Below are 22,714 nucleotides of genomic sequence, written 5' to 3' on the forward strand. Positions count from 1 at the left end.
AGTTCTTCGTGGTAAGTCATACTTTATTACTAACCCCAATCTGCTTCGCAATTTTATCTGATCCGAAGAAAAGTTCTGGATCGCAGCGGTGAGAAGGTCAAGGTCGCAGTCCTCTTCGATTACTATACTTAGCAGGTAAGCAACACCTGTTTTCAAGTTTCACCCATAAGATTGGAGAAATTATTGTCCGGGTCTTCCAAAAATTGAATAATTACGCCGCGGTCTTCAAACACCCTACAATCTTACAATTAGGTGATGAACGTCAACTAGCTTCGTTTTGTTTATTTCTCGCGTGTCTCAGTTGTTTAGGTAGCCGAATTTTTAGAAATAAGCAATCCATTCTGTCCGGTAATACTTATAATAATAATAACATTAACAATAACAATAGCAATAGCAATAACAATAGTAATAACAATAACAATAACAATAATAATAATAATAATGATAATAATGACGCCGATGACGATGATGATGATGAAAAACTAACCGAAACGTCGATTCAGATACATTTTGGTTCCATAGCACTCGACTTTACCATTTGCGATAATTGCAATTCTATCCGGTAAAACGTCCGCAGCTTCCATCGAATTTGTTGTCATTATTATGGTTCGCTGTTCCCTAAACGCCTTGACGTTTTCAACATACAATAATATATTTGTTTCCCATGACACTATAAAATGTATACTGAGTTTTACAACACGTTTGCACCCACCAGTAGCGTGTCCCAAACTCTACGCCTGTTCTGAGGATCGACGCCGTACCCGGGTTCGTCCAAGACTAGGATCTAAATATCGGAGAACCAATTAATACATTAAAGGTATTTGCATACGTGTGTATAATTAAGGTACATGTGTGTTTTCTATTTTGTAAACTTATAGTGATGAACCGGATGAGAAAAAGTAAAAAGTATCCTTGGCAACCTGGGCTAATCAATTGTTAGTATATACCTTGGCGTTCCCAATTAAGGCCATGCTCAGACAGACACGTCGTTTCATACCCAGCGAGAAATGTTGAACTTTGTCGTTCCAGTTCGAGCCCAATCCCAGCTGAGTAAGCATCATTTCAGCCTTTTCAAATGCATCCTTGTAAGCCATCCCTTTTAGCTAAATTTAGTCACATTAAATATAGATGCGTTGCATATTGTAGAAATCGCATGACTTGCACAAGAATCGTATAATACGATACTCGAAATTGCAATGATCATGTTTCATACACAAAATGCATGATATGTTTGTTAGCGCGATTCTGCCTGCGTGGCTGCATGTATGCGGGCGTGCATGCGAGAAAATGACACGCGTTTGCACGATGAAAAACTCTCAAGTTCAAATATTTCTGTCATACCATTCCGAACAAGTAAACATGTTGTATGGCAGTCAGATCGTTGACAAGAATATTATCTTGTGGACAGTATCCGATGAGGTATTTTGACGAGTCCTTCTGCCTATTATAATCCCTTCCAAGGATGTAGATGTCTCCCCGCGACGGCTTGTGAATACCTGTTTTATACAAGACATCCATCTGCTCGTATCGGATTTTTATACTTATGCAATTGATATTACGTTATATTTATGGCCTAATTAAATCTCGTATATAGGTATCTATGCATTGAAGATTATATTTTTATGGTGGCCTTAAAGCAAAATTATAGCCCCGTGAGTCGTTACACATCTGTCAAATGACGAATTGCAAAATTTCTGATTCTGACAAATCGGAAGGGTGCTGATATTTTTCTGTCTTTTTGTTCTTGTATCGGATTATTTAGACAATGATATGCCGTATCTTCGTCGTTTTCGGAATTGTTATTTTTGAATGAACTTTTTGCAAAACTCCTAATTCCAATTGTTAGTAATACACTGTGAGATGTGTAAAAAAAACTCAGTGAACAATGATATCAAGTTTTGAAGCAGACGACAGATTTTTTTAAACAAGTGGCATTCGAAGTCCCACATTTTGCACTCATAAATGACTGCAAAGTTTCAAGTATAGTGACGTCTACTGTAAGTCATAATATGTACACGTAGTAATGATTTTTAAAACTGAAGTAACAAAGCGTGACCGTAAAGGTGGATTTTTTTCTAATTTTGTGTGCAAGAGGTGTATTTATTTACATCAATCTTGCGTTATTTTATCTATTCAATGATTCACGATCAATAAAGAAAGTTCAGAGCTATCCAGTATTTCACCATCTGAAAGGTTGTTGTTATATTCGACAATACGAATTCCGAAAATTACTATGAAAGTGACCAGAATCTATTTTTGATATAGGACAAAATTTCGCAACAAAATCATATGTAAAAGAAAATTAGCACTCTACCGGCATGGATACTCTATGGGTCTAAAGTTTTGCTTGCGGTTTCGCTTCGATGCGTATAAATTATCACCGTTTAATATGTGAGAACCAATTGTCATGCAGTACCTACAATCATTTTTAGGAGAGTACTTTTCCCAGCGCCGTTGTGCCCAAGGATAATATGGAATTCCCCCTCGTAGAAATCGATATTCATACCATCGATTGCAGCCACTCGATTTTTCATCGAGCCAAACGTTTTCGTAATCTGCCTGATTGTGATTATCGGCTGTAGCAGATTAGTACCGACAATGAGTTGTTACATCGATCGGTTACGCGACATCAATTGGTAATTAGGAAAATTCTGCGGTTAAGGTCCATATTGGGTAGACAGATATATAATATCACAATGCGGCAGCTGTATTACGCTCGGGGCGTAAGGTACGCGATAACGATCGCGAAACTATACTCACCGCCGAACCGGTCGGCGCCTTCTCAACGGTAGACCGCTTTGTCGTGCCGTTGTAACTATTGACGTCGAGATTTTCTGACCCCGAACTAAATGTCTGGAAAAACATTTTTTTTGCCGGTTTATCAATCATTTATAACCAGGTGAGAGCTGCTATCGAACGTCGATATTCGATTGACACAATTACAATGAATTGAATTATTATTTCATTTGACAATATGCAGAATTGTTTTACGTTGGAGAGTGCAGGTATTACGGGCGTATAGGTAGATAAGTGTGAATCACCTCGCACGGATAGTACCATGATCTGGCGGCCCCGAGTTTACCTGGCCTCAGGCTGTCAAAATAAAGTGTCAATAGTATCCAGAAACATGCGTGCAACGTCCAAGACGCTAGAATCATGGTAAGAGATGGTCGGTGCTCCCCGTGTACCAAGTAGATCGCTTCTTCGGAATCTACAGCTTTTGATTCCATCGGTGCCGACCTCGAAACTGGCGTGTTATTTGAATTATATCCGACGACGCGTTCTCCTATGTACGAGGGAAGAGATTTAGAGCGCTGGCGGTACTTGTTATTCAGGGCTCCAGCGCCCTGCCAAAGTCCGAGCTTGGCTTTTAATCCGACATTTCGGACGGTCGCATCCAGCAATGGGAGCGGGCTTACCAATATTCGTATCATGCCTTGCCGCAAAATTGGACAAACCATAGAGCAATCCGGTATGCGGTAGACACAGTGTTGCGAGTTGTATAAAGTACCTCATGTTTTCTGTCTTCTGGCTTAATATCACTGATAAATAACTCAGTACCAGCCACAGCATAGTACCTACGAGGCATGCTTTCAATGCTGAAAGATAATATTACATGCCAGTATCGGCATTATTACAAAAACGAATCACAATGCATGTCGTAGCTGTACATAGGCATGTGCATACATATCATCTGAAGTGTAAACATTGATCCGTGACGTTCCGGACGATACAACGCTCCGACATCACGATAAATAATGTAGGGTGTTTATTTATCCATAGCAATATTGGATAACAGTACAAATGTAATCGACAGAAGAGGGAAACAGCGTGTGTGTGCGTGTGTCTGTGTGTGTGTTTTGAATTGACACGTATTCTAAGGTTAGATTCGACGGTCATGGGTTGTGTTATGTTTATTGAGGTTGAGTTTGTTTCGCGCTCGGCCGACTATGGTGCTTAAAAAAAAATTACCCGCCTCAGGTTCATTGTCGCCAAGCGTACACACATTTCAGAGATAGAAAAATTACTAGAATGAGGTTGAAAGTGGATATTCAAAGAGAGATGAGCTATATGCACAGTAAGAGCAAACTTGTAACTAAAACTAAGGTTGAGCTAAGGTAAAGTACGTCTAAATTAAGTCTACACAGCTCTCAGAAAGCTACTGTCCTATGTCGAGTGGTCGAGCTCTGTCTAAAACAGGGGGCTTTGTGTGAGTTATTGCCTATAACCTTCAACTTACAGTCATCGAAAAACGTCCCTACGAAAACCATGAAGCACGTCGACATTGTCAGATAAAGTATAACAAACAGGCAGACAGTTGGAGGATAGGTGTTCACGAATACGGGATTCAATATAATGGTAGATGCTATCGCCGCAGGCAACCCAACCATCAACATGTACGACATCCAGCCTGCGTACAAAGTGCTCGGCGACATTCCCATGGCATACATCAAGTCCTGAATCATTATAAAAAGTCTATATATTCGAGCGGTCAACATCTAGATGTCGGAGGACCGCTCAAAAAACATGCCGCCCCTGACTCGAGTCCGCAGTTCTATTCGTTATACATAAGTATACAACTGTTGCGTGCGGTAGTAATCATCATGCGGCACATGTATCTCGCGTAGCGTGTATTTACCCGAAAACCTTTGTACTTGTCGTGGACCACCTTATACAACACTTCGGCAGGTATCAATAGGAGCGCGATGATTATCAGGTAGTATGCAACGGTTACCGAAGGCTCCAAAAGCACGGGCATGACCAACAGGTTTAGCGTATGATAGGGGAAACGCCCAATCCGAATCTACTGGGAGATTTTACGTGAAATTAATTTTCGTCAAGACGTTGACCTCAAATTTCATCGAACACTGCCAGCACATTACCCATTTTCCCGTTACCTTGTTCTTTAAATTGAACAACTGGCCGTCGTTCCACATATTCAGAAACGAAACGTCAATCGCGATTTGCAGCGGTATGAAACCAGTGACCATGTAAGGGTCTGAAATATAATCGAGGCACTTGAAGTTCTTCATACGTACTTTTCGCTCGTTGTATATTGGGTACGCACTTCGACCCAATATCCTCGATTCATTGGTAATATAAATACTTAACGTTTCGTTGCGAAAAGGAAATTACAACTATTGGACGAGTTATGCATAATTAACGCTTGCCTTCTCTAGATGGCTCCTCGTCATTCCACATGGCAGAGAGACTGCTGCTGAAATCGTAAGATCGAATTTTGTAATCCAACACCGTCGGCTTGTTGCGTTGATCACCGGTTATGTTAAAAATCGCCCACAGCGACTTGACGTGAGTATTCTTGCCGTGTGCTTCGTTTTCAGCAACCGGTGCAACTGCGAATGCGGTAGGTGTGTACGCATATTATGTACAATTAAGATGCTCATTAAATGAATAATCCGAATTTTCAATATTCCCAGGTCGAGATAATCTTACTATTGATTCTCAACAACTTTGCAGCTTCCGACATTAGTTCGCTCACGAATCGGTGATTTGGGGTGTAACGACAACTCACATCTTTCGGCATCTGGTTAAAAATTTCTGCAACCTTCAGAGGTTCGTTCAGCTGGAACATCATTTCATTGTATTATTGAACTTTATCAGAAATTCATTACGGGTCGCATTAGGAGCGACGCTACACTCAACTAAAAATATTTGCATCGTTGCAGGTTTCCGGCATTCGCAGATTTTTTATAAAACTGAAATCGGAACGTGCCGAGCAAAAGGAGCGGCACTGAGTCACGCCCGCTATATGTATCCCGTACAAGTACACGGATGGTAACTTTTTTCCAGATTCTCCAAATTCAAAATCTCAGCTTGCTCAGCTTACGAGATAACGGGGAAACCCGCAATAATGGTAATTTCGCTCCATGGCATAATGTTAGTTGATATATTAGGTATTTCGAAATTTATTTATTACTTCTGAACGAAGCGCTCGCGGTTCAAAGATTAACCGAATTTGCAGAGTGAATATTATCGTGACGAGAAATTGCAGCAGCGTGAAGATGAACGTATTTTTTCTCACGAGTACAGTTTTCCGCAGTATTAAGACAAGTTTTCGCCAAGCTTCTACAATCATCTCGTTTCTGCAGCACATTTCGACAATATATACGCATATATTTATATATTATTTATAAAAAGTTCACCGGTGCCCGAGACAATCACGATTATTTCAAGAAATCTACGGCTTATCGTACTTTTTATTATGACTAAGATGACAAATGTAGACAATGTCTGTTTTATCATCTCTCAAATGTCATCTCGTCATGGTTACGCTACCGGCGGATGTTATCCCTCATTATCAGTGCCTGTGCCAGTGGTCTGTACTACATACATGCACATGATACACAGGCGTGTGTAACTAGCTGATTATAGGGGCCATGCGGCCATGTGGCCTCGTGGTCATCGACTTTTATGAAATTTCCTTTTCTCTTGAAAGTTTTGTGGTTAACAATAAGCTTGAACCCAACAATGAGTCGCGTATATTATACTCCCATGTCGTGTGCGTATAATGTTGTACAGTACATTTTCTGGTCGTTCCTTCGAACCATGTGCGTCTTTGCTATTTGTTTCCCCGCTGCTCTATATTATAGTACCGATACACGTTCGTTTCATTAACCACTATGGCGATCGAAGATGTGAGAGAAAGTCAAGATAACCTTGCAAAAGTATCTTATTTTCAGGTATACCGTATAATTAGCGGTCATTAAATTTGCATGACATTAAATTGTTCGAGATGAAACGGCGGTGGGGGTGGAGGCGAGGGGAGCACGAGAACCTTGCCTTTGGTTGCGAGCGGTAGGTTTGCGGGCTCGTTTGCCTAGGAATGGCCTCTCACTGTTTAGTAACAAGTGGTTAGTACGGTGAGAACCTTGCCTGATTACGGTGCATGCTACGAGGGGCTATTCAAACTGAACGGAGCAGCCTCGTGCAATAACGCGGTAAGAGAATTAGATATTTGACATGTTTCAATGAAAATTCGCTAGCCATTTGACGAATAAACATTTATTAACCACATAGGCATCGTCATTGGGTTACGGTGAATCGACCAGTCATCGATCATTATTCTATCAAATTTACACGAGGTCTGCGTTCAACTGTCACAATTTCAACGCAATAACGTTTCATTCAAGGTTTCAACGCTGCGGTATTATAATGGAACTGCTTCCAGATAAAACTGTACCGTCAACTTGAAAACTTGTATTAATCATCATCCGTACATGTATACCTACAAACATACCTACCTGCGATGTGTAATTTCTACACGCGTATTGAAGGGATAATGAAAACGTATTTTCATTATCAAATTGTCGGGCAGTGATTCGTGTTTTTCATACGGTTTAATGTGTATGACTTTTCAGTAAACAATCAGTGTAGACCACATATTATTGCGAATGCAACGCAAGTCGTGATTGAAACGATTGTGTAAACCGGTGAACGGTATCAAATTCGACATAGGTACGTATAATAATGTAAGCGATTCAAATTTCCTAGTTATATGTAAGTACAGAATGCGGTATTTGCCCAATGTGTGATGTTCGATATAGATAGTAATCTTCAATTCAACGTCCATCATGTTTCCACTATATTGTATTGCGTTTATGACGACGACTGCGCGTCGCGTATATTTCCCTATTGCTAGCGGCTTGTGTTCAATATAACTTGCCAGTGATGTATGAAAACTGATTGCCAGCTGGTGTGGTAATAACTGCCCGAAAAGGACAATGTACTGCATATTATTTGAAATAGACAACCCAATTAGTATTAGCTAGATAACGGGGCATGAATTACGTGAATTCAAAACATCCATTTATATGATATTGCCACAGCTTTTACAAAGGGGAACCGAAAAAAAATAAATAAATAAAACTGACCCTTTTTTTTACGATACATTCCAAATGATTGACAACGCGACATATAATAGTGAATTTCGTTTGCATCGCACCAATGTGTTTCTCGCGTCGGTTAGTATATTTCAGAAAAATCGTTCGCAGACAGGATTTATAGCACAAGCCCGATAGGTCCAAGTTCAATGTGAGCTGATCAGCGCTGATGTCTAGTTGAAATATATAATACGTTATACCGGTTCACCTTGAGAATTATATGCGAAACAACAATCACTTTCGTAATACCGTCGTCGATTTCTTTAGACGTATATGTATACTTGTATGTAAGGTATAATGATGCATAGGTATGAAACCCTCGCACTACTTTCGTACAGGTTGCTCCACAGGGCAGGATACCTACGCGTGACGTCTACACCTATGTATACCAAGAGTTTCCCGTGGGCCTCAACGCTCGGCTGATTCTTAAATTTATTATGAAATGCAGCTTTGGTTGCCTATATCTGATAGCGTTGAGCGGGGAGTTTCACGGAATACTCATGGCATACACAGCGTATACGTATCTGTATACCGATTGCTTTTCACTGCCGATCCATTCATCTTGTCGATTTTGTACAGCAGAATCGCTTGTAAACATTGATTAGTAATAATTGAATAATTGAATAATTTCACCTATCAATATCTAACGGTTTATGCCGCGATTATAGGTATTGGAATCACTCAACTCCTGCCGGCAATTTCCCGCACGGTTGGGATCTAAATTCCAAAGTACAAATGTTCAACTGATGAAATATATTGTGAACAAAGGATATCGATGTAAGAACCCCGTTAATTAAGTTATAGGTGACAGATATCATTTATCCATGGTTGGTAGTGTGTGTCGTGTGCTACGCATGAAACCAGTTTTCGGGAGCGAATGCGGAAATAGAAGAATTTCGAACACACATTTTACGTCGGTAAATGCTAGGGGACGGAAAACGTTCCATAAATTCGTAATTCGCTTGTAATTTGTGATTCCGACGCCAATAAAATACTCGCATCTATAACATCAAGCCCTTCTGATTCTTACTCTTTGTTCGGGTATACCTTGGTTTTACCTTGCTGCATCTCCAAAATCTCCGACTATTAGAATCGCAAACATTGGGGTTGGCCTTAGTTCGAAGCCATTGACCTGCCAAGGATAGACAGCTTTCATAACTCCTTCCGCTCCGACGTTAATGATGGCCTCGATTTCGCGTAATTATATGAATTGGAGGATACGCATCAAGTCAACATATTTTACATGCGAGATCACCATTGAAATACTTTTTATAGCCATACAGGTGGCCACAGAAATTCCGGTAAAATCCTTGAGACTTCCCCTAGTCAAAATCTATTGTTTCCCTGCACCGACGCTAAAAAAAAATACATACAGAGATGAGGTTTTCTTCTTTCAATTCAAAAATACGAACGAGAACAACTAGGATAGAAAACAATACTAAAAAGATGGTCGGATGAGGGAAATACAAAGTTTAACTCTGTCGGCACGAACTATCAAAATCGAACCTTTTCGAATTTGAAACACGTTCGTTTAATTAATACATCTTTTCTACATTCTTCCGTCGCGGGACGTTATTACACAGCGCATGTTTTACTAATTTCATTTGCGAAGAGTGAAGCTATGAAGTGACGGTGTACGGAAGAGCGCGGCTAATAACTTTTTTTACTTCAATTTTTTAAGTCGCAAGCAAATAGAAAAAAATCACCGGCTGATAACAGAGATAACAGAGTTCCCTGAAACATCAATGTTTTTGCCTGACCGTGGTCACCCTGTGACCAGATCAATCACCGGCAATTGCTACAATTCGACATTGACGCGTCTTAGCGGGGTAGACAATAACTGTTATGCTAAAGTACTACATAAGATTACTAATTGTCACATAAAAGTTTTCGCGTTTATCACTCCGCAGGCTCGATTGCCTACAAAATATTGTCCCGGGATAAATGTCACACCATTTGATTTCTTGATAAAAATTCTCCAAACGATACGGCGCCACAATATACTGAACTTCAATTTTTTTTTATTCATCAGATCCCGGTGTAGGATGTTGACACATCAAAGCGAGCCATCAAATCACAATGCACGAGTTCCTGTCACAACCTTCTTCTATCTCGGAGCAGAGATACTGCTTGCAGCACTGATCGGTCTCTCATTGGCTATGCTTGCTATCATAAAGAGTACACTGCCAAAACCACCCAGAGACTTGACCAACTATAAAGTTGTGGTATGAATATAAACGCACTTTGTCGATAGTTGCGTAGTACAGATAAATCAATTCCTCGCCTCGTGGTAATACTGCGGGCACTGCACGGTATGAGACATATTATAGTTTATAGGCAGAGGAATCTGATTTTACGAGGTACCTATAAGTATAAATTCAGTTTCTTTTTTAACCTACACATACGTATAACACACATTATGAAATCAATCAAATGGGGGGAAAGAGTGAAATGATTATGATAGTTTTCGTCCAACAGGTAACCGGGGCAGGATCCGACTTGGGAAGAGCTGTGGCTCAGGCGTTCTTTAGAGCTGGGTGCGTGGTAGCGTTTATTGATCAGGATTTGAATTTAAATCAGAACAATTCGCCAGATCCCGCTTCGCAGCACCGAAAAATGAATGACTTCGAGCGGTTTAATGAATTTTATCAAGTACCTACGGAACGAATGATAATTACGTACAAGTGCGATTCAGCGAGTAGATCGAACATCTCTGATGTGGCGGAAAAAATTCACAGAGATGTTGGACATATAGACGTCTTAATCACCTGCCCAGAGGATTCTAGTAAAGATATTATCACCTCCCTTTCCACGCATCTTATGAGTCATTACTGGGTTAGAACATTTCTATTCTGTATTTCCCGGTCTTTAAATATTCTTGTCGGCTAAATCTGTCGAATAAGGCATGTTTACCAAATAATCATCGACCGCTACACTGTTGGAAAAAATATGTTTATTTCAAAATACGCCCGAGGTCATGAAAGGTTTACTAAAAATTTTTATCTCATCTTAAACCATTTGCACACTGAAATCCAAATTGAATTAAGGGTGCCCAATAAGGTGTGCTGAAAATCACACGGAAATTCAACACATTGCTTTCGGAACTACAAACAGATTTCGAACGAGTGTAAAATTTCCAACAGCGTATTAACCTTACACTACAAGGACAGAATTTTTGAACATCTTAAAATTTAATTGATTCGTCGCTTTGTATCCACTATTCTCCTTTTTACCAATGTTTCAGACAATTTTAGCATTCATACCTTTTATGATACAATGCGATCACAGTCACATCGTCGCCGTAATACCGACGACGTCAACCGAGGATGCTCATATGGGATCGAAGGCAACTGTTTCTGGTTGGTAAAAATATTGTTTTGTGTCGTAATGAGTCTTTCCATGTTCAAAAAAAAAAAAAAAAAATGAACAAGCTGGGAATATCCTCGCTATCTTCAATCTGGTATAATTTGTCAGCATTGCCACGATATGAATTGTATAAATAATTGCCATTGAAGAGACTATCGCTACACAAATAATTTTTGAGTACGTATATTGCAGGCACTGAGCAATATATTGATCAATCGGTATAATACTCTTGTTCCTTATCGATGGTTGTCTATTCAGGTATTATTGAAGCGATCAGACAGCACGTTAATAGCGCAAACCAGCTGACGTTCACCACCATGGCTCCGAAGGCGGAGGCAAGGTACGTAAAGCCCTCAACTCCCTGGAGCGAGCGATAATACTCAGCTAACACCAAGCTGTATCCCAAGCGGGACAAGTGTAAACAATAGTTCGTTAAAGTACCCCGAATTGTCGAATATTCATGTATCGTTCCATGTTTTCGTTAATCAGGTTAATGAACCAAAGTAAGCAACAAACGGCACAAGATATAGTCGAAGCTGTTCGTAGAGATCAATACACTCTGATCACAAGCTGGGGATCTGACGCGTTGTATCCTGTCTGGTAGGTGTCTACTCTTGGTTAGAATAAAAATACGTTAGCAGCTAATAATGTATGTATATGATTACTACCGCTTTAGCCCACATCATTCTGGAATGATCGCTCACATCGAAGATTATTGTTTGACATTAAACCACCACCACCACCACCGTCATCATCATCATCATCATCATCATCATTGTTGCGCCTTGCCTGTCTGCTCATAGGTCTACCTTTTTTCAGCTGCATGGCCTACGAAGCAATCCACACTTTCACCCAGTGGTTGTACAGGCAAGGTTGTGAAGATTAGTCGTGATTATTTCCCGTAAATTAGGACGCATGAGTTCAATGTCAGTCTGACTGTATATTTTATTATCGTTCGTTGAAGCGTAGTAGAGATAATGATAGTTTCTCAAAAAATGTATACAGTTTATATTGCAATAGGTACATTAACATAATGTTGCGTTATGCCAGGAAAATATTAGAAATACATTTTGTAAACTGCAGAAGTAACCTTGCATAATGAAAGTTCTGTCAAATACGTAGTTGAATGATAGAGTTGAGCAGAGCATATAGCTCAAAAAAATTTTATCCCATCCAAACGGAAGCTTAGTGCAAGATGAAACTACAACAAAACTGATTTCAATCCATAGTTTAATAGTAAAAAATTAATTTGTTTCTCAAATTCACCCGAAGTGCAGCCGGATGAAAATTGTATTGGACCCTTGCTAAGGGCCGGTCTGATTTACACACGCGCGCGCACGCACGCACGCACACACGGACACACATGTACACAACTACATGCTTCTACAGTGAGTTATGAAAATGTATCGGTTCGGTACGATGCTAGATTTGTACTAACCATGTTCCAGATTTATTGAGTTCTTTTTTTCACCAACTCGGTGCAGCGCATACATACTCATAAAATATTTGTAAGCATACCAGTACAAAACGTAATATATGTAATGCCATACACTACATAACATATGAAATGTGATAAAGCCACGAATATATTTACCTATGTATAAGTGTGGTGAAATTTTCAGTCAGTTTTATGCCATAGAGTCGAAGGTTGTCAAGGCTTGTAAATAAATTTCAATCTCGAATTAGTACATCATAGTGACCGCTGTCCGTGTTTCCACTGAACAGCAGTCTTGCAGTACGGTAATTTTTATTTACCCGGTTATGAAAAATCCGTTCCAAAATTTTCCTGCCATCAATTTGTCGATAAATCGACAAATTCATGTGGTAAAGTTTCGTCGCGACTACACACTCTAGTTCTGTCGCGTAGGTACCGTTAGCAATCATATATTCGTAGTAATCCTGTCGATTGGAGATATTCCATTCCGCCATTACGAATGCACTGTAGTCATGCCAATTATCCTTGATATACTCCACCACCTAAAAAAGTGAATAAAATCGGCACTGACGACGACGACGTTGCGAGTTGGTTGCATTGTCGGTGACAGGATTTACTTTGTTTATACCTACCATTGTTCGGAGTGATCTGTGCTCGTCTTCGTCACCCCATATTATGTAGCTCACTGAACGATACATGCAGTTGCCATCCCCAAATATTTTATACACGCTGAAAGTACCTTCGGGAGATTCGAACTGGTCCGTAATTTCTTGATGATGAGAAAAAAAAGAAACATTGTCAAAATCAACCTGCGACGAGAATCGTTGAATTCGGCCGAAAGATACGCATATACGTTGAGAATAATTGAGTAAAGTGATCGGTCGATGAAGGGGAATCCTACAAATTCCAGCTGATTGTCGCAATTCGTACAGGTATACGCATTATTTAATACATTATGATTCTTATATTATTTAATATCTAAACATCAGAACCTGACCTCCGACAGAACGTAACGAGTGACGACTCCGGGGAGTGGATGGTTTTTCAGGGAAATTATTTTTCAATTTCCTTCGGCCGTCGTATAGCCTGTTGCAGTTATAATCACTCGCCGGGAAGAAAATAGATTGGCTTCTTTTTCCTCTGCCACTGTCACCTCTGTCACAATTACGAGCATACGTAACCTCAACGGGACAACGCAGAGGTTTGCTTTTCTTCTTCAGCCGCGCAGAATTGAACTGACTATCTACAAGAAATATAAATGACCTACTATTGAAATAGATTTTCACCTATTTTTCTGAAAATTCGAAACTTATTAAGTTGATGCCAACAGAAGATAACCCCTAAAAGTAAACCAAACTGTTCGGTGAGTCTAGATTAATTATTAATGTTACCAACCGTTCGCTCGTATTTGAGCGTATAAATTTATGCACCAAATGCAGGGCGAACAAAGCGTGCCCAAGAGCGCCAACGACTGGAAGCTGCGATCGTCCAGTTTAATTTCTTCGGAACTCAAAAATCGAAGAAGACCACTACGCTTTACGTTCTTCCTCTGCGTTTAATTTTTCATTAATTTCGTTCAACAGCCGCAGTGAAGTACCCGGGACAAAATATAAGTGAATAAATGTCGAAGCGGCGGAAGATGCTCGCTACCATCATTGCTAGAACAGATAGTGATTCATGATAAGAGTAGTTGTGCAAATTTATAATTTTCAATTGAATTTTCTGGCTTGAGGGCCCAAGAACTCGCGGTTGCAGCTTTGGTAAAAAACATACGTCGGAGCGTAACACGATAAATGCGAGTGTCAGTTTATTCTGCTGTTAGTATTCCTGCAGAATCTAATGAAGTGAGCTCGAATTTTGCAACAATTATAAATTCTGATAACGATATTTCGCAATCTGCGGGTAATAACAATCAAAAACATGAAGTCTAACGAATCCGTAAACCGATCCGTGTTGTCGTCCGGGTCAATTTATCGATACGTCTGCATGAAATGAGTAATCAATTAATTTTTTTAAATCGTTGATTTCACTGTGCTTTATTGGCATAAATATACACGTATGTTCCTTGTTCATTGATAACAGATAAAAATATCTGATTTTATGTTTATCTTCAACGTTTGAGTTGTGCCTGTATGTCAATTCTGTTACCAATATACGGTATGAATATGTCTGTATCCTGGTTACTAATAAATACAGTAAAACGTTTATTCTATACCCTTGTAACTAAATTTTCAATGCCTCCAATAGTTGCAACCCGTGCAATATATGTAGATTTTTCTATTACTTTTGTGATAATGTTTGCCTAAGGTTTACCGGGTTTTGTTGCAGCATGGATTCAAGTATTTATAAAAAGTATGAATTTTTTAATTTCAAATAAATATCTACAAAGAATATTTTTATGTGAAAAAGCCTCAGCTTGCCGATGAAAATGCACTGGCTTCCAATAAGACTCGATAATTTGACGTAATTGTATGAAAAACTGATTTTCTGTATCCGCCCCCTTTTCGCTAGCGATGAAAATATTAATCATGTATCTTAGTCTTATAAGGACATAAGTTACATATAAGTATAGCTTTACTGTATTGTACTAAAGGTACTGAAACGTTGTTAAATAAATAATACTCTATCTATGTTATAAACGTTGCCGTAAGAGTTATATTTTTGTCGAGAAAAACTTGTATTTCGAGTGCTCAATCATTGTAAATAAAAATATGCGAGTAAGCGAAAAAATGTATAGGACTGAATATACGCCTCTCGACAAGACCTGCAGCTTTGATGTCTACATGTTTCGTCAGAAAACTCATATCTATGGAGATATTCGGCAAAACCAACTTTTTTGTTCTGAAAAAATGCTTCAGAGGTCGTAACAATTGATTTAAAATTTTGAATTCTTTTTTGGGAGCTTTTTTTAACATTTCTCACAAATAGGGGCATGGAATTTGAAGTAGGTCGATTCCTTCGCAATGACACTGGTAGAAATTGTTTAAATATTTAAGTTATTTTTTAGCGGTCTTCTGCGTTGCATTCGGCGTGGAAAGAAGTAATCGAAAAAAAATCACTGGCCCGATCGGACTTTTCCGTCACATACACGAATTGATGGGTGTACCCTCCCCTTAAAACCCTTGGCCGTTAAAGCTCGCTCGGGGTCGGTACGCCTAGTATGGTTGATTTTTATGCTCGTTCGCTCGCTACGCTCGCTCATTCAATTGGATAAGCCTTACTTTTAGTGGTTTACCCTATGTTCGTAAAATAGTGAAATTTAACTGACTACCTGATAATATTACTCGTATACATCGTAATATATATAGCATAAATAATTTCCTCTCAAACTGCGTGACATAATTTTTTGTTTGTTGCCGTGTGAAATACGCCATTTTGACGCTCTGAAAAATCGCACCAGGTTAAAGCCACATCTCCACTATACTTACAGTATACCATTCGTCTGATTATGTACTATATTAGCAACTCACCGACAGGTGTGTTTTCGTTATTTTCAATTTTCTTCGATTGTTCCTGTACTTCTAGATTGGTTCCTAAAACGTATGTAGATACATACATGTTGCTTTGTTAGTGAAATATACTCAACGAATAACATTATTGACAATAAATTGAACTCACCTTGGAACTCACTAAACAAATGTCCCCACGATCTTACCGTACGTACCGTACTCCACGGCTGTTTGGATATCAACTAAGATCGACGCCGGCAATTTTCAATGAATATGAGTTAATACACAGGCGGACGAATCATAAATGATATATCTTATGTACAAGGGTTACTGATTACTATTAAATATATACACTACACACTGACATGTAGGTATATATCACCAGCATACTTTCTTTATCCTATCTAAGAAAAGAGGATTTCTCAAGGAACGTAATATTTTGCAAAATCTACGTCCTCGTAAACTTCAAGTACGAAAATATCGTTATAAGATTTATTGAGGAACACATCAATTATTATACATTAGTTACCGTGTATCATACATACCGTGGGTTTTTTTATTATCGAAATAATCATGCGTCTAGGGCAGACCACCGAAGTTACAGCTCACATTACAATCCATGAGAGTTTTTTTGATAGAATAGCATAATGTGGTCACCACCGAAAACGTGATTTCAGTGGTACAATCGCGTATGATATGAAGACCTCGGTACAGAAAAAGTGAAATAAGAATTTTTGGTAGATACAACCTTATGGAATTAGCTGACGTAGGATTTTATAATTGAATCAGTATCAATGGAAACTTGTATCTATCAGGTGAACCTACGGAGTGTTAGTTCTGAAAGTTAAAATTCGTCAGATAGATAGAGGACCTAGAGTACAGGAACTAGGGAGCGCTCGTCCTGAACGTCGAAATTCACCAGGTAGAGGACCTGGAACGCAGTACCCAGAATGTAGAGGACCTGGTGCTCCAAATTCCCGGAGCGCGATTTTCGCACGTCCTCTCTGCTGCGCGTTTATTTCCGGACTGAGGAATTTTGCCGACTGATTTTGGTGGTCGAATATATTATAAGAGAAAAAAAACTTTCGGTGATGTCAAAATGTAATTTCTGAACTTCCGAACATCCGAAATTTTTATTTGGATCTTTAATACTATGTATGATGTATGACATATGATGTGTGACGATGATATGATGATTTTCCTACATTCGTGTCTGTATATCTGTAGGACCGTGACCTGAAAAAAGCCGATCCCCCCCTCCAATGCTAGCCAGATATATGTCAAGACCCCTATGCATAAAGATCATATAAGATCGTGTGGCATGTACATACATGCCCGGCATAGGCGCACATTTATACAGTTCTACATATTTTATATAAATCTATATGTTACGTTTTTGTACGAAGAATGGTTAGAATACTCTTGGAATGTGTTTATTACTTCCATATCGACTATCCTTTCAAATATCTAATTAGATTCTATAATTAATACTACGTAATTTAGCCAATTCACTCGAAAACGAATGATTGCGGTATCAAGCTATTACTCGAATATTTGATTTTACAAATAAACAATAATACTATCTAACAATGACTTTTTTATACCACGAACCAAATTTTTACTTAAGAAACCTTAAGTACAATTGGAGCAAGTTGATGATTAGTATGTCCTGACTAGCGGGGTACTTTCGGTGTTGGAATGTTCGCAAACACCATTCCACTGTTGTACAGTGATGTGTATAAACACATGGGAAACAAGAATGTGCCTTAGTTGAGTGACCTCAGTTATAGAAATTGCGATAATATTACCAGTTCGATTCAATCTTTTGGTGAATAGTGTAAATATAGCAAAACCTGATTGTTATCATCCTCGATATTAGCAACTTGGGCCACTCAGCCAGCATCTTGATGTCCTATTCATTGGCTCTGGTATGCAAGTGTATTCAGTCACATTACCTCACCATCTGACTGGCTCAGGCATCGATTGGTACAACAATGGTCCCTTTCTCTTTGTTCAACTTAAGATCAAAGCAATTCACAACGACTAAGTACATACTATTACAATTGTAACAGATAATAACAATAACAAGAACAACAACAACAACAACAATAACAATGATGATTATGGTAATAATAATAATAATAATAATAATAATAATAATAATAATAATACTTGCAATAATAGTAATAGTAATAATAGTAACAATCACTACAGTCCCGCTATACACTTTCGGGTATGTCCCCATAAGCTGGCAGCTTGTGCAGGGTAAGGGAGGGGTGGATTAGTACCGTTACAGATTAGTCTGCAGCCGTCTCAAGATATTTACTATAAACACCCGCATTCACACAAGGGACAAGGAAAACTGCAGAAAATCTTGTTCAAGTATAGCCGGACTTGTTTCAAACCTCAGCTTGCCGATTACGTGCTTGAGCAATGTGACACTTTTTTACAATTTTTGCGAGTTGTCGCTCAGGTCCGCATCGATACGCTGGGCATTTCAACTCTAGTCCTCCCGTTCCTCAGTCTCGTACGCTACATGTTACGCTACTATCGTCGGCATGTGAGTTTCGATGGCATCAAATGTTCCCTATACCGCCCTTGGTAATTTTGTATGTTTCGTTCTATAGCTGAATATCGGGGAGATTTGCGATTCAAAGGATCGTTATTGCTTTGAATATTTTTTCGTTATATTGAAATTGATACTGATAAACTGATGGACAATCTCAATTGGACAGCCAGAAAAAGCACATCAACAATAATGCTGTATAATTTTTCCTATATATATCACATGTTCGTTCCATTCGTATCCATTGCATTAGCCACGTTTTATTTCGGTGGACATACCAAATATGCTATTTCCATACCACGTAATGCACGTGTATATCTAAGCCCTTTAACCGCGGGATTCCACCGTGACTCATAAGACGTGGAACTGGATTCATTTTTCGAACCATTTTGTGACTACATTTCGTAGAAATAATGCATCACAAATAGTTCAATGCATTCAAATGAATGATTTTAATTGCGACTTCAAGATTGGGAGTGATTACCAAGTGTAGACAATCATATGTTCCAAAGATGAAAAATATTGGGAAATAAGAAATAATAACACAAAATTAGTACATTCTACAACTTCCAGTGAAACGTTATCTGTGACGCATCAACTTTTCTAACATGTGAATTAAATGGATTTAATTTCAACATAATAATATATGATCGACTCTCAAATATTTCAAACAAGTAATTTTGTACCTATTGAAGTCCAAATGGGAGTGTAATGATAATATCAACAAACTTCACAACATATGCAATTTCTGGATACAAGCGCGATACCAGCCAATAACAAATGCATACCTCGTCCAAATGATACTTCATGTTTAACGACATACATATATTAGTACATTATGTAACAAGGGAATAATTTGACCGAGAATTGTTGACTTGAAAAGTAGCTACCCCATTAGCGGGAGAAAAGTGCTGCTGTTTTCCCAGAAATGAGCGGGAAATAATAACTTTTCCCTCGCAAATGCGGCAGAAAGTAAGTTTGAGCGAAAAAATGATAAGAGGGAATTATACCTATGCTACATTCGTCCCGTTTTTCAGGTTAATAAAGTGGCCATTACCGTTGAGTCGGGGTTAAATATATGTAAATATACAACGGTTATGAAAGAAAATGGAAGACTACAGTGGTTGTGATGTGCCAGTTGTGTATAGCATTAATATCAAGTCGAAATAGAAAAAACTAGAACAATATAGTTTAAAATAAAATTTACAATAAGAGTAAGAAATACTTGATACTTGTTCTAATGGAAACAGACCACATGATTATCCGTACTTGGAAGTACTTTGCGCAAATCTGTACATTACATCTTACTATTAAAACTTACAGAGTTACGAAAACAGTTTGGTTTAGCTGTTTAGATTTTTATGTATATATATATATTCTATTGGAGATTTCTGAACGCATCTTCATAGCAATTCTTCTCTCAGATTTTTGTTTCCTTCTTCGTGTTAGAGGTGCGTCTGAAAGGGTTCAAAGAACGTTGATAAGAACTCTTTAAGAGGAAAAAACTGCGAAGTCACCATTGGTTATACTTAATTTCGCGATTCGGCTGGGGAAAAACGTACGACTGGGAAAGTGCAGCTACATGCGGTCCAGAAATGTAACTATTCGAGACGACTGAGTAAACTGAATACATATATTGGATGTAAATCTATGCTTCCCTCGTCGCTGTCACAAGTAGTCACATTCATGTGGAACTTTCTCCCCCTCCCGCCCCTGTTGTGACGACACTCATTTAGCAATTTTTTATTTAGAACTTAATTAAAAAAGCACTCCTAATATTATCATTATATTACAATATTTTCAAATAAAGTAACAATTTGTACGTTCTCAGGCAATAGATAGGTACTCAAAATCAGTAGAAAAAAATTTCTTATTATTATATTGTGTTTGACTGAACAAGAAATTCAGGCTTTTCTTTTACATTATTCATTACTGACATAGCACGCACTGTTATTTTTTTGGAAGGCGGTGGGAAACTTGGAAGTGTCAACGTCTTCTTCGTCCAAATATAAGGCATCATTGTCATTGTTTATCAAACGGAAACTTGTATAATTTGTTGATTTTTAATGACAAATAAATATCAGAACTAAAAAAACGACTGTCAAGGAGCAAAAGTAAGCGTCGAACGAAGACATTATCTGTTTTTCGGTGTATGAATATTAAACGCGGCCGAAAAGTCAGTTCACGAATGTTTTGAATAAAGCGCGTTGAAAAAGTATAAATGCAACCAATTTTCAACTTCAAAATGATATTCTTACGATCAATCCGCCCATAACCATATTCACTTGTATTATAATTGTAGCCCCCCACCGCACCTTCTGGATCCCTCCCTTCCACTTTGTGTGTAACGTAATTAATGGACCCCCAGTAAATATACGCATGTTTCAAGAAAAGTAGGTACCATCACGTATGATCACATGTATATTTATTAAAATAACTTTTGAAACCGATTGTACTAATTCAGATAAATAAGACAAAGGCATTTTGTCAAGATTTTATTCCACCTTTTTGAAATGTTATATCATTGTGACGGCGTTCCATACAAATTCGTAACTTGCAATCATGATTAGTATATAACAAATTTTAAAACAGGATCATTGAAAAATATTTGCAATGTGATTTTCAACGTTAAACGAATGAGATTCAATTATTATCACTCAAACGTCGACTTTGGTGCCAGCAATGTGAACTTTACAAATCACTATCAGCATACAGTATATACCACAAGGATTCCGTGGAGTGTGTATACAACAATGAGTCCTGCGCACAAACTTGTTCACTCTGACATTGAGCACTTGCTTGCACACAGACGCACTTGCACAGATAATTAATGGAAAGCCACTACCGCTGCAGTGAACGTAGCAGAAACGTTTGTCCACCGAGCTAATCACTGTGGGTTGACCTCATCGCGATTGTCAGGAACCCGCTAAATCAACACTGACTTATATAAACCTGTAGCTAAAAATAAATCTGTACGTAACTTTACAAGCCTAACTAGATTTAGTAAATGTTATTTGATTTCCTTATTTATCCGTAGCAATATACTTTTTGACGTTACAGTCAAGTATGCATGAAATCAACGTTGTCTAATAGCTTGACTACTCTCTTATAAAAATAGTAATTTTATTACTCACTTCAAGTATCGTACAGGAGTGGCTACACGTTCTTCCCCTTATTTCCACACATGTTAAATAGTTTTCATTCTAATAAAGTTCACCAGCACAGTAATTGGCGAATCTAGCAATTTAGGCTCAACTTTTTTTTATGCAAATTTACACTAATTGTGGTATTTGAGTATTTACGGATGTGCAACTTGGCGAGTGACTGGACCTCGCATTACGTTCAACTAATAAGACTGATACCTAGTCATTGAACCGAGGAATACTGGAAAGTAATACAAGTCTATTTCGTGGCTTAATTATGAGTGAAACGACAAAAGCTGATGTGGTCTCACTGTAATCTTCTTACACCCAGACCCAGCGTCTTCAGCTTTGTTGTGGCAAGGACTATGCGGCTCAGGCTAACTCTGTTTCTGATCCCTGGCTTCCAAAACATGGTCCCTGTGCTATGTTCGTATCGAGTCTCGTTCCCGTTATCGTTGGTAATCTGTTTCTGGATCACCCATAACAGATGATACTACAGGATAATTAGATATAACGTCTCTTACCGATTGCATTCTACCGCATGACAATTCACTGCAAAAGTACTTCACAATTGCCTCTCAATTAAGAAAAATCAACGCTAATTCAAACTGTTCGACAAAACCTTATAACGTACAGTTGCAACGAGATACGGAAGGACTTTCGAGTCAAAATGTCCGCACAGTTTGAATGAAAAGAGAATATTACACGCACAAGATGAATTTATTGTCACCGACGGTGACCGGATGTGTACTTGGAATTTCATCCCGACCTGTACGTATATTTGTGGTGATGCACACGTTGATTGGCATATAGCTGTAGTCATCGTGAAAATGTATACTAAGCTATTAGCACAT

At 38.6% G+C, this 22,714-nt stretch overlaps 2 protein-coding genes and 1 long non-coding RNA gene across 18 annotated transcripts in view; 2 read left to right on the top strand and 1 right to left on the bottom strand.

Annotated features, from left to right (window-relative positions):
- Nucleotides 1-22,714, bottom strand: part of LOC124299923 (phosphatidylinositol 4-phosphate 5-kinase type-1 beta) — a 59,645-nt gene that overhangs the window by 6,366 nt on the left and 30,565 nt on the right. For 3 of the 12 annotated variants that reach the window (XR_006907107.1, XR_006907112.1, XM_046753378.1), the window contains one exon: nucleotides 17,254-20,174. The exons of 2 other annotated variants lie outside the window; for them this stretch is intronic. Coding sequence is in view for 5 of the 10 variants with exons in the window: in XM_046753378.1 (XP_046609334.1) it covers nucleotides 20,163-20,174 (12 nt within the window). In the remaining 5 variants the exon portion in view is untranslated. Of the gene's footprint in view, nucleotides 1-5,410; nucleotides 5,585-16,629; nucleotides 17,234-17,253; nucleotides 20,175-22,714 lie in introns of those variants that run through there. 7 more of the 12 variants (XR_006907110.1, XM_046753376.1, XM_046753373.1 and 4 more) reach the window with 6 other exon arrangements.
- LOC124299933 (epidermal retinol dehydrogenase 2-like) lies at nucleotides 6,804-12,955 on the top strand. 5 transcript variants are annotated; one of them, XM_046753403.1, is made up of 8 exons: nucleotides 6,816-6,959; nucleotides 7,039-7,518; nucleotides 9,934-10,126; nucleotides 10,380-10,736; nucleotides 11,146-11,260; nucleotides 11,526-11,607; nucleotides 11,757-11,867; nucleotides 12,087-12,955. In XM_046753403.1, the coding sequence occupies exons 3-8, from the start codon at nucleotides 9,947-9,949 to the stop codon at nucleotides 12,151-12,153; spliced, it is 912 nt and encodes a 303-aa protein (XP_046609359.1). In that variant the 5' UTR covers nucleotides 6,816-6,959; nucleotides 7,039-7,518; nucleotides 9,934-9,946; the 3' UTR covers nucleotides 12,154-12,955. The 5 variants fall into 5 exon arrangements, with proteins under 5 accessions (XP_046609358.1, XP_046609362.1, XP_046609359.1 ...); XM_046753404.1 differs by having other exon boundaries at nucleotides 7,039-7,490; XM_046753405.1 differs by having other exon boundaries at nucleotides 7,039-7,476.
- LOC124299937 (uncharacterized) lies at nucleotides 13,348-16,855 on the top strand. Its single transcript, XR_006907119.1, has 2 exons — nucleotides 13,348-13,634; nucleotides 13,709-16,855. It is a non-coding gene; the product is annotated as an uncharacterized LOC124299937 (long non-coding RNA).

Source organism: Neodiprion virginianus, chromosome 3 (genome assembly GCF_021901495.1).
Source record: "Neodiprion virginianus isolate iyNeoVirg1 chromosome 3, iyNeoVirg1.1, whole genome shotgun sequence".
Taxonomy (NCBI): Eukaryota; Metazoa; Arthropoda; class Insecta; order Hymenoptera; family Diprionidae; genus Neodiprion; species Neodiprion virginianus.